Raw genomic sequence first — 13,177 nt, forward strand, 5'->3', positions numbered from 1 at the left:
CGTAGATGTGATGCAATGACCTCACATGAATACACGCATGCATGTGATGTCATTGCATCACATAGGGTTACTATATTTTGAGAAGAAAAAACATGGACACATGGCCCACCCCATTCTGCCTCCAGTCTTGCCCCCAGAAAGCCTCGTCTCTTCTTCCCTGACCATCAGGCCGAGTCTGGAGAGCCTCACAACATCCTCACATGCTCATAGGTCCTCTAGATGCGGCCGAAGCTCTTTGGGCCTTTCCAAAACCCGGACAAACTGCCGGGTTTTGGAAAGTCCATATGTGCACCTGGACAGTCCTCTAAAAAGAGGACACGCCTGGATTTTCACAGACGTCTGATAACCCTAGCATCACATCCGCTTATGTTTGGAGGCCCTGCAAATGCAGCTCAGACTTGGGGAAGAAGAGATGAGGTTTGTGTGGGGGCGGAGCTGAGGGCAGATTGGGGCGGGGCTGGGGATGGAATGGGTGGGGCAGGCCTGGGGGCAGGGCCACGTGTCCTCTTTTTTTTAATTAACAAATCTGGTAAGCCTATTACTAACCTCATTAACGTCCATTGTAATACATATCGATACATTTTGCAGCCATCTTTAGCATGTACATTTACACCAGCGCTCAAGCCCTCTGAGCATTTGGCGTTGAATAATGCATATGTAAACCACATGTTAATTTCATGTTAATAAAAACTCAAAATGGAGAAGAGAAGACCAGACCTTCATGCTGAAAAAAAAAGTACTTTAATGACTACAATATAGGGTGAAATCTAAAAAACAGACCCAACACAGACATGACTCAAGTGAGTTCTTGTTTCATTTATGAAGATGCCATTCAAGTTCTGTTTTATACCTAACTACATACTGGCCATTTGTTATGTGGTTTCTTTTAGGGACTCCTAATATAAGTTTGTTAGCTGAAATGTCCGTGCTGGGTCCGTTTTTCAGATTCCACCCTATATGGTTGTCATTCAAGTTCTTTTTTCAGGTTGAAGGTCTGGTCTCTGCTCCATTTTGCGTTTCTTTAGATCCGACCTTAGGACGCCTAACTTTTTTGGCCATTATCAAGCACAACAAACATGTGCATTCCTGTATGCATTTTAGAAAAACGCTATATCAGCAGATCCTTTTCTAAAATACTACTGGAACTGTACATGTCTCAACCTGGATTTGCCAATTCCGATTTCTACGGTTGTTGCTTTCTTCTTTCTGCGAACTTTGTGTTAATCCCAACAGTAATTTTGAGCAATGGCCTCATAGAAACAGTACTCTGAACTTCAAATGACAGTTCTGATCAGAAGAGGTAAAAAGCTGTGCACTACCTTGGGGATTAAAATTGCTCCTCTCACAGGATGAGCCAGCAGAGTTATTGGCACAACAGTAAATTTGAGAGAGTTCCATTCTATGGGTGATATTTAAGGTACTGCTTGATTGTCTCGATTCAAATGTTGTCTCTGGCACTCGAATTAAATTTGTGATTTCTTCAGTGCAACTAGAAAGAAATTAAATATTTCAAAGTTAATATCAGGACAACCAGCTTTCTCTCTTCCAGGGCTATGAAAATGAATCTAGCTATGTAGTTGCCTACAGAATGATGGGTGGTGAGCATTAGAGGAGCCAAACAGAAGAAAGGAGTAGGGATAATTGGTTGGACAATTATAACCAGGAAACATAACATAACATTGGATTTCTAGACCGCATAGCTGTAAAGTACAACGTGGTTTACAAAAGATTAATAAGGAAAGTACAAATTAGGAGGACATTATGTAGAAAGAATCTAGTTAGCCATAAACCTTGAAAAATAAGTGTTTTTAATTGTTTTATAAAATGTGGATAAGAGTGGGATTAAAATAAAGTTGTTCAAAGTTCTTATCACAGAATAGACTTTCAACAACTTTTATTTTCATCCCACTCTTATCCACAATAGAAAACAGAGTACAGATGAGAAAAAATGTACTGAATCCAGAGATATAATACAACAGACTCAACATACCTGCTTCAGGAGTTGTAATCTCTAACTGATATTTGATGGCATTCACAATCTCCCTTTGTGGCTAAAATAGATTAATACTGCTTCACCAGGGTTAACTAAAATGACACCTTTAAACTTGATGCCATCTAGTTGTATCCCAAACACTGATGCTAGAAGCCTCTTTGGCCTTTTGGTTTGGCACAGCAGTTTCTTAATGTATTTCTGGGTTTCCAGGGTGGGAGGGAGGGAGGGATTGTACTATTGTATTATTTTAAATAAGTGTAGGTTTTTGAAAGAGTATATACATTTGTATTATTGATTAATCGATGGGTGGGTGGGATAAAATGATTGATTTTGAATATCTGTAAGTTGAATGTGCTTTTCTTGACTTATTATATGTTCTTATACCTGTGTGTTGCACTGTTAATATTTGAAAATTAATAAAGATTTTTTTTTTTAAAAGAAAAAATATATACCTATTACCCTGATTAGAAATAAAGCATTTACAAGGAAATCTCAATTGGTATTCTGCACCTAAAGAAACAACTTTATTGCGGTATGTAAGAAATTCTTTCCTCCGAACTTATGTCTTTTTCGAGACATCAGGAAAAATATATATCCTTTCTCCTAAAAAGGAGACTTGTTTAAGATTATAATATAACTTTAACACCATCTCTTTATCTTGGGAAAACACAAAAGAGACCAATAGTGTTGCTTGCCCAGAAAGTTCTATCTCCAATGACTCCAACATAGTAGATAAATCAACTTCCTTCTTATCCATATCTGAATCTCTCTGTGTTCTTTTCAAATAATAATCTGTAAAGGAGGGATATTAGATTCAGAAATCTTTAAAATTGTAATCATAAAATGTTTAAAAAGTTCTTGAGGAGATAGAAACCTGGTAACAGGAAAATTCAAGATTCTCAAATTCAAACTTTTATTTTAGTTTTCCAGATTTTCAAATTTTCTCAAAATTAATGACTTATCTGCCATCTGTTGAGTCACTAAACTTTTTGTATCAATCAAAAGTTTCTCCACCTTAACCAATTCTGTTGTGTGTTGTTGAGTTACTGCCTCGAGATTGTTTGAAAGACTGGTGGAAAGATTTAAGGTAACTCACAAAATCTGTATATACCAAATGAAGGTTTTCAATCGCATTCCAGAGTGAATCCAGTGTAACCACTCTTGGTCTCTCAAGCGGCTTGAGGGGGGATACAAGTGCCAGATTTCCATCGGCTCCCTCACCGGCAGCCTGGCTCGAAATTCCCTCTCCCTCACCACCGCTCAATCTCACCGGCATAGAACCCCCTACAGGTGACAAAGCGTGACAATGCCACCATTGGCATTGAAGACACCAGATCTATAACTTCAGGGTCAGTTCACCCTCCATGGGCACCTGATCGATTGCGGCCTCTCTGGAAATTGGGGGTGTACTAGGTCCTCCTGGGCTCAACAATAATTTGTCGTCCAAGCTGTGTTCTTCCCCCAAAACAGCAGCAGAAATTCCCAACGTTATTGGATTGACTGTATATGCTGTTATTACAGTCCGACGTGGAGATGAGATAGCAGAAATGGTTGGAGGGATCACCCTTTGCCTGCCTCTTCTTTTGGGCATTGAGGTAATAAGTTTTTTAGGAAATATTTCAAGAAATAAATCCCGCAAGTCAAAAATAGACTACATCACTGACCAGACTGCAGTCATTTTCTCTTTGGCCTCTGGGAGATTTTTCTCTTTCTTTCATTTCTTTTATCTCTCTCCTTGTTCCTTTCTCCCATTTATGGTACGTGTATACCATTAGTATTAAATAGATAGGAGAGTTCAGTTTATGATATATATATGTTATCACTTCTATGTTTCCTATACCTCCAATCATTATAATGTAAATTTTTCTCACCTTTTGTATTTCAATAAAAATTTTCAATAAAATTTCCTGGATAAAAAAATAAATAAATAAATCCCGCAGATCAGGGGCTCTCAGCTGATTGAGATTGATTAGGATACTACCAATTTAGTTTTTAAAGTAAATCATTGCATTTTCAAACTTCAAGCCTGGACTATGTCTGTCCAGATGAAGCTAAATACAACTAAAACTTAACTTCTGTGGTTAGGCCCAAAACTGGACTGTCTTCCTCCTACTGTAGCTCTGGAATCTGGGACCTCTTTGCAGATCAAGTTCTCTTCTAAGATATTGGGAGTCCTTTTTGATTCCTCTCTTACTTTCAAGGATAAAATAAATTCTCTGGTCAAGAAATGCTTTTTCAGTTTACGAATGTTGAGGCAGGTTAGAAATCTTTTTCATCATCGCCATTTTTCTGTTTTGGTCCAATCAATCATATTATCCCGGTTAGATTATTGCAATGCTATTTATTTTGGCATCACAAAGATCTGTCTCCAAAGATTACATTTAGTCCAGAATACCGCTGCGAAGTTGATTTTTGGAAAAAAGTAAATTTGATCATGTGACCCCTTTGCTCCTGAGTCATCAATGGCTCCCGGTTTATCATAGAATTCAATTCAAATGTGCTTGCATCTCTTTCAAAATTTTATATGGTATTTTTAATTCCCTCGTTACCTTATTATGGAATGTTTACAGATTTTCCTATGCAAGAGGCATTCAACAATTCAAACTCTCCTTTCCTTCCAGAAAAGGAATTAAAGGAGTTAAGATCTTTAGTCAATCTTTGGCTTTCAAACTTTGGCTGTTTAACTTTGAGGAGCTTCAGTCCTATTGAATCTTTCCGTAAATCTCTAAAAACTTTTCTATTTGCTAAACATTTTGAAAATTAATTTCTTTTGAAACCTTTGTTTTTACTTTCTTCAGTTTTTATTTAATTGTAAACCGAGTCAAGCTTCCTTTGGTTGATGACCCAGTATATAAAGTTAAGCTTTAGTTTAGTTTAGTTTACATGTCCTGCTTGGTCGCCATCTTGTCCCTCTGTGCTTATATTATCTATTGTTTATGAATGACATATTGCAAACCACTATGATATTTCTGTGGAATAACAGTAAATCAAATATTATCATTAAATAAATATTCCTTTTTATTTTTATTTTGTTTTTTTGTAACATCAATATGGCAATGCAAAAGAAGACTACACTTACTTTGAAAAATCTTCAGGGCACAGCCACCAAGTCCACGATGGTGCAGGGTAACCATCAGAGTAGCAAGAAACGCTTCCCTCTTTTGACTGCATTCTAATTTCAGGTTTCCCTGGGAAAGATATAACAAAATTAATCTATTTAATTGGAAGCACTATTAGTCTCTGTCATCTGAAAATATCCTTGGAATGCACCTTTCAAGGTAAAATGAGGTCACATGACTTTCCATAGTTTTCTATAATAACCATATTAGTAATTCAAGTTATGTTGAACCATGGACCAGTTTGAAAAGGAGGTCACTGAGATTCTTTTACGCCTGCTCCTCAACTTTCCCACCTTTTGCTTTCTTAAAATGTTTAACTTATGGTATTTAAAATCTGTTGTTGTTAAGAGCAGTCGAGTTAATGTTGACTCAAGAAGACAGTACGACTAAGTCTAAGCCTGCCCACGTCCCACCCAAATCCCGCCCTTGACATTCCTCCTGAAACACCCCATTTAACTATGGTCATTCAGCGGCACAATGAAGGCCTAGGTTGTTTAGAAATACGTCCAAAACCCATTTTTATTATCGGCACTTGGACATATTTTGGCAATGTTCGTCAAAGTGCTGACTTAGGCTGGTTTTTGGACGTTTTTCTCTTTTGATTATGAGCCCCATAACGCGTAAAAAACAGAGGTCAGGATACAAACACTATCACATAAGGGTCTTAATATTAGTAACATAATCTTCGTTGAGAAGTAGAGAACTAACAGAAAAACACCTGTACAAAGAGGTAAGTTTTGAGCAATTTTCTGAATTGCAACAAATTATCACAAAACGTCAGAGTGCCAGACATAGCATTCCACAGAACGGGCCCAGCCGTAGAAAAGCAAGATTTTTTAGTTTACACATGTTCAATTTCCCTGTGTCCAACAACATACGATTTTCAGATCTCAGTGCCCTGGATAGTTTATACCGCAACAGGCATTTAGCCAGATAATCTGGCAGATTATCATAGACACCTTGTTGAACAAGTTTTAAGATTTTAAAGTATACACGAAAAGATACTGGTAACCAATGTAATTTTCTTAGGATGGGAGAAATGCGCTTATAACGAGAAACTCCCATCAACATCCGGGCCACTGAGTTCTGAACAACTTGTAATGCATTGATTTGAGTAGGCAATCCCAGCTAAATTCCATTACAATAGTCTAATTGTGATAACACCATCATTTGCAATACTTGTCTGAAGTCCCAATTTGATAACACATTCTTCAAATGAGATAGCTGCGCATAACAAAATACGCAAGCTGGATAATTCTTGTAACTTGAGCTTTAAAGGATAATGATACACCAAGCACCCTCATCTCTTTATTGATCTTAATCAAATGGTTACTCACATAGATCTCTTTGGACCATAAATGCTCATTTGTATCTCCAACAATCAACATTTCTGTTTTTCCTACATTCAAGTTAAATCCTTTACTCTTCATCCATTCTGCAATCTTGTGCTTATATGCATTTAACTTTTGATACAACTCATCTCCCCCAACTACCGTAGGTATCTTAAAGAAAAACTCTCCAATGCCGCAACTTCCTGTTTCCGCCTGGGTGGACCATGGCAGACAGAAAGCAGGAAGGAGAGCCACGGACAACATTGCTGAATCACTGCCGAGGCTGGCAGATTTTTTCAGCATGACGGCAACATCGGACTGGCGCAGGAAAGAAGACATGCTGGGCCATGAGAAGGGGAAGTTCCGGGAGCACTGCTACGGGCCACATAAAACAGCCAGGCGGGCCAGATTTGGCCTGCGGGCCTTGTGTTTGACACATGTGGTGGCTTAAGTGGTGAATCAATCATTCTTCTCTTCTTCACAGCTTAATTGATAGATCACCACCACGAGGTAAAGTGAGGGCTTCCAGCACCACATATTTTAGGTCCAGTAAGCTGTGAGATATTGTTAGGAAATGATTATCAGGGCATGTCCCATGTGCTTCCAAATGAAAGCCCATCCCTTGTGTAATAGCGCCTAATATTTCTAAAAATTTATACCAAAATATTTACATTCAGATTTTGGGTGGGGGGGATAATAAGAATTCCTTATTATTTTTATTGATATATTTCTATACCACTTCTCAGATCAAGTGCTGCAGGAGAGAGAGAGAGGTATTTGGGCAGCGCACGAGGCAGGAGAGGGCTGAGGAAGTGCGAGGGCAAGCGGCAAAACCCAAACACAGCTTCGGGGTAGCGGCGAGTAGCTCCGCCCACCCCCACCGCATCAGCAGTAGGCGCCGGGCCCCTCCATAAAAGGAGGCAAGGCGACGGTCAGGCCACTGCTGCAGGAGAGAGAGAGAGGTATTCGGGTAGCGCACGAGGCAGGAGAGGGCTGAGGAAGTGCGAGGGCAAGCGGCAAAACCCAAACACAGCTTCGGGGTAGCGGCGAGTAGCTCCGCCCACCCCCACCGCATCAGCAGTAGGCGCCGGGCCCCTCCATAAAAGGAGGCGAGGCGACGGTCAGGCCACTGCTGCAGGAGAGAGAGAGAGGTATTCGGGTAGCGCACGAGGCAGGAGAGGGCTGAGGAAGCGCGAGGGCGAGCGGCAAAACCCAAACACAGCTTCGGGGTAGCGGCGAGTAGCTCCGCCCACCCCTACCGCATCAGCAGTAGGCGCCGGGCCCCTCCATAAAAGGAGGCGAGCCGACGGTCAGGCCACTGCTGCAGGAGAGAGAGAGAGGTATTCGGGCAGCGCACGAGGCAGGACTGGGATGAGGAAGCGCGAGGGCGAGCGGCAAAACCCAAACACAGCTTCGGGGTAGCGGCGAGTAGCTCCGCCCACCCCCACCGCATCAGCAGTAGGCGCCGGGCCCCTCCATAAAAGAAGGCGGGCCAACGGCGCGCAGCCGTTCGGCGCGCGGCAAAGGCGCTCGCCTTAGCGAGAGCACCTTTGCGAAGGGCCTTGAGAAGGGCCTAATCTAAACTCTTCATTCTACCACTCGATCAATCACACTCATCCTCTTTTCTTCTCACACCCATACACTTTCTTACACTCTCAGCCAGATAGTTAATCCTCCCTTGAACCTCTCAGACCCTATATATAATTAAAAAAAAAAAAGATTTCTTTAATATCTCTATCTACATCTTTCTCCTTACATACTCTCTGACATCTCAACCTTTCTCTCTACAGAAATAAATCCCTCTAGCTTGGAAATGGCGGGGAGGACACGGAGTACCAAAGCTACTATCAAGATCGACACTCCAGCATCCAGAGGGACCCAGGGGATGGTCGAGGTCTGTACACAGAAGGCAGAGAGCGACATGGATCAGAGGGCAGAGGTCTCAGTGCAGACCGAGACCTTCCCCCCCCCTCCCAAAGTGCACTACAGTCTCTACGCAGACAGAGGAGCTGGGAAACTTAGACGAGGATATCTTGCAGGAACTACTGAGCCTCAGGGAGGAGGTACAGCGCCTAAGAAGCATAAGGGATGACGAGGCCTTCATCGACGACGCCATCCTGGAACTGTCACACATCACTGAGAGAACCCACGACAGGTCCATCCTTGACACACCCAAACCCACAGCACTGAACACAACGATTGGAGTACAGGAGATGATTGGAGATGCTGGTCCCTGGCAACTAGTAACCTCCTCTACGGGCAAGCGAAATAAACCCACCTCATTCTCACTCTCTTCTTCTTCTTCTTTTTCTTTTTCTCTTCAGCAGGATAGCCGTTCATCTATACCACAGCTAACTCTCAGAAATAGATTTCAGATCTTACAGGATGGAACCACCGAGGAAACAGCGGAAGAGGCTCAAGAGGATACCCAGCTCACAACGTCAAATCCAGAGCACGCAGACCGACCCCCTCGGAAGGAACGAAGAGTGGTAGTCATTGGTGACTCCATGCTAAGGGGCACCGAGGGACCAATTTTCAGGCCTAATTTGCAGTCAAGAGAGGTCTGCTGTCTCCCTGGAGCCAGGATCCAGGATATTACCACTAGCCTAGACAAAATTCTAAAACCTAACGATCATTTTCCCATGTTTCTCATCCATGTAGGCACAAACGACACTGCTAGGAACGACACAGAGAACATCCCCAGAGATTTTGGAGCGCTGGGAAAGAAGCTGAAGCAGATAGGAGCACAGGTGGTCTTTTCGTCAATTCTTCCAGTGAGAAACAGAGGCAGAGCTAGAGAAGAGCGTATTCAACGGACTAACGAATGGCTCCGCGAATGGTGCATAGAAATGAACTTCGGATTCCTGAACCACGGTGAGATGCTCCAGGGACTGCAGGGACCAGACGGACTCCACCTGACCAGAAGAGGGAGAAATGTATTTGGACATCGATTAGCCCGCCTACTCCATAGGGCTTTAAACTAGGTAAGTTGGGGGAGGGTACATACTTATATCCCAGAGCAGTAAGAAACCACCCTGAGGAGGCAAGTGGCATTCACACTACCAAGTCTAAGGTAAGTACCAAGGATACCCACAATATTTCAGGGAGAAAGATCACTGATAATTTAGGAGCCACACTAACTCATAAGGGAATCTCTTCACAGATATGGAGGGCTATGTATGTTAATGCACACAGCTTGGGCAATAAAATTCTAGAATTAGAGACTGAGATAACAAATGCCGATCTTGACATGATAGCGATATCCGAAACCTGGTTCACGGAATCGCATGGGTGGGATATGGTTATACCAGGGTACAACCTACTTCGTTGCGACCGAGTGGGTAAATTGGGAGGAGGAGTAGCGCTATACACTAAGGAAAGCATCAAAACCACCAGAATCACAGATATTAGATACACCGGGGAATCCCTCTGGGTGAACCTGGCCAGAGGGAAAGAAAAATGCCTATATCTTGGTGTGATATATAGACCTCATAGGCAACAGGAGGACAAAGACATGGAATTAATCGAGGACATAGAGAACATCACACTGCGCGGAGATTCATTAATGCTAGGAGACTTCAACATGCCAGATGCAGATTGGAACACACTCTCCGCGACTACGGGTAGCAGCAAAAGAATATTAAACTCCATAAAGGGTGCACGTCTCAAGCAATTGGTGTTGGAGCCCACCAGGGACCAGGCATTACTAGACCTAGTCCTCACCAACGGAGATAGCGTCACGGAAGTCTCAGTAGGAGACACACTGGCCTCCAGCAACCGTAATATGGTATGGCTCAACCTTAAGAAAGGTTTCCCTAAGACAAACACAGCAACAAGGGTTCTCAACTTTAGAGGTACAGACTTCAACAGCATGGGAGATTTTGTCCATCAGGAGCTACATAAACAAGCAAAATCTGACAATGTGGAGGATATGTGGTCGTCTCTGAAATCCATACTACACGAAGCAACAGACCGATACATAAAGACAGTAAGTAAACGCAGGAGAAACAAAAGACCCCAATGGTTCAGTAAAGAAATTTCAGACCTAGTTAAACAGAAAAAAGACGCATTTATCACCTACAAACATTTAGGCAGAGAGGGGGCAAAAGAGGACTATCTAGACAGATCTAAAGCTGTCAAAACAGCAGTCAGAGAGGCCAAACTCCGAATGGAGGAAGAGTTAGCACGGAAAATTAAGAAAGGGGATAAATCTTTCTTCAGCTATATTAGTGACAGGAAAAGAAACAAAGATGGGATAGTACACCTGAAGCAATCGGACGGTAACTTTGCGGAATCAGATTCTGAGAAGGCAGAACTACTAAACCAATACTTCTGTTCAGTATTCACCCGAGAAGCGCCGGGAGTTGGTCCACAGCTGCAGACGGGAGATAACCAGAAAGACCCGTTTCAAGATTTTGAATTTACGCCCAGTAGCGTCTACGACAAACTATCAAGACTCAAAGTAAACAAAGCCATGGGACCAGATAACCTACATCCCAGAATGCTCAGGGAGTTAAGGGAAGTCCTGGCAGAACCATTATCTGTTCTTTTCAATCTTTCCCTAAGCACAGGAAGGGTCCCCTTGGACTGGAAAACCGCCAACATAATCCCACTCCACAAAAAGGGCTGCAGGACAGAGACAGCAAACTACAAACCAGTGAGTCTCACGTCTATAGTGTGTAAACTCATGGAAACACTGATCAAACAGAATATTGACACAATCCTAGACGAAGAAAAACTGCGTGATCCACACCAACACGGGTTCACCCAGGGTAGATCCATAAGAACATAAGAACATAAGAAATGCCTCTACTGGGTCAGACCTGAGGTCCATCGTGCCCAACAGTCCGCTCACGCGGTGGCCCAACAGGTCTAGGACCTGTGCAGTAATCCTCTATCTGTACCCCTCTATCCCCTTTTCTAGCAGGAAATTGTCCAATTCCCTCTTGAACCCCAGTACCGTACTCTGCCCTATTACGCCCTCTGGAAGCGCATTCCAGGTGTCCACCACACGCTGGGTAAAGAAGAACTTCCTAGCATTCGTTTTGAATCTGTCCCCTTTCAACTTTTCCGAATGTCCTCTTGTTCTTTTATTATTTGAAAGTTTGAAGAATCTGTCCCTCTCTACTCTCTCTATGCCCTTCATGATCTTGTAAGTCTCTATCATATCCCCTCTAAGTCTTCTCTTCTCCAGGGAAAAGAGTCCCAGTTTTTCCAATCTCTCAGCGTATGAAAGGTTTTCCATCCCTTTTATCAGGCGCGTCGCTCTCCTCTGAACCCTCTCGAGTATCGCCATATCCTTCTTAAGGTACGGCGACCAATATTGGACGCAGTACTCCAGATGCGGACGCACCATCGCTCGATACAATGGCAAGATAATGTCTTTCGTTCTGGTTGTAATGCCCTTTTTGATGATACCTAGCATTCTATTTGCCTTCTTAGCAGCCGCTGCGCACTGTGCCGTCGGCTTCATTGTCAGGTCCACCATCACCCCCAGGTCCCTTTCTTGGGTACTCTCATTTAAAAACATCCCTCCCATCGTATAGTTGTACCTCGGGTTTCTGTTTCCCACATGTAATACTTTACATTTCTCAACATTGAACTTCATCTGCCATCTCGTTGCCCATTCCCCTAGTTTGTTCAAGTCCCTTTGCAGTTCTTCACAATCTTCTTTAGTCCGAGCTGTACTAAATAGTTTGGTGTCATCCGCAAATTTTATTATCTCACACTTCGTCCCTGTTTCCAGATCATTTATGAATACATTAAATAGCAGCGGCCCTAGTACTGAGCCCTGCGGGACCCCACTCGTGACCCTCCTCCAGTCCGAGTAGTGGCCCTTCACTACCACCCTCTGTTTCCTACCCGCCAACCAGCTTCTGATCCATCTATGTACATCTCCTTCCACCCCATGGTTCTTCAGTTTCCGGAGTAGGCGTTCATGGGGCACCTTGCCAAAGGCTTTTTGGAAATCTATATATATGATGTCTATGGGGTCTCCTTTGTCCATCCGTTTGTTAATTCCTTCGAAGAAGTGCAATAAGTTCGTTAGGCAAGATCTTCCCTTGCAGAAACCGTGTTGGCTGGTTATCAGAAGTTCGTTTCTTTCAAAATGTTCATCGATTTTTTCTTTTATCAGTGTTTCTGCCATTTTCCCCGGTACCGAGGTCAGACTCACCAGTCTGTAATTTCCTGGGTCACCTCTTGATCCCTTTTTAAAGATGGGCGTAACATTGGCTATCTTCCAGTCCTCCGGGATCACGCCTGTTTTCAGGGATAGATTGCAAATTTGCTGCAGTAGTTCCGCTATCTCCTCCTTTAATTCCTTCAGAACCCTTGGATGGATTCCATCCGGACCCGGGGATTTGTCTGTTTTTAATTTATCTATCTGCCTGTGTACATCTTCAAGGCTCACTTCCATGGTTGTTAATTTTTCTGCCTGATTTCCATTGAAGAATTGCTCAGGTTCCGGAATGTTGGATGTGTCTTCGTTTGTAAATGCAGATGAAAAGAACGCGTTAAGTCTTTCTGCCACTTCTTTCTCCTCCTTCACCACTCCCTTCTTGTCACCGTCGTCCAGCGGTCCCACATCCTCCCTAGCCGGTTGCTTCCCTTTAACATATCTAAAGAAAGGTTTGAAATTTTGTGCTTCCCTGGCTAGCCTCTCTTCATACTCTCTTTTGGCTTTTCGAACCACTCGGTGACATTCTTTTTGATATTTCCTGTTCTCTTTCCAG

General features: G+C 42.9%; 1 protein-coding gene across 1 annotated transcript in view; it reads right to left on the minus strand.

Moving 5' to 3' along the window:
- FLT3 (fms related receptor tyrosine kinase 3) overlaps positions 1-13,177 on the minus strand; it is a 102,127-nt gene that overhangs the window by 40,590 nt on the left and 48,360 nt on the right. The window contains exons 11-12 of the mRNA XM_033948637.1: positions 5,073-5,181; positions 1,320-1,489 (exon numbers count right to left, since the gene is read on the minus strand). Coding sequence (XP_033804528.1) covers positions 1,320-1,489; positions 5,073-5,181 — 279 coding nt within the window. The remainder of the gene's footprint in view (positions 1-1,319; positions 1,490-5,072; positions 5,182-13,177) is intronic.

This window comes from Geotrypetes seraphini, chromosome 6 (assembly GCF_902459505.1).
Source record: "Geotrypetes seraphini chromosome 6, aGeoSer1.1, whole genome shotgun sequence".
Lineage (NCBI taxonomy): Eukaryota > Metazoa > Chordata > Amphibia > Gymnophiona > Dermophiidae > Geotrypetes > Geotrypetes seraphini.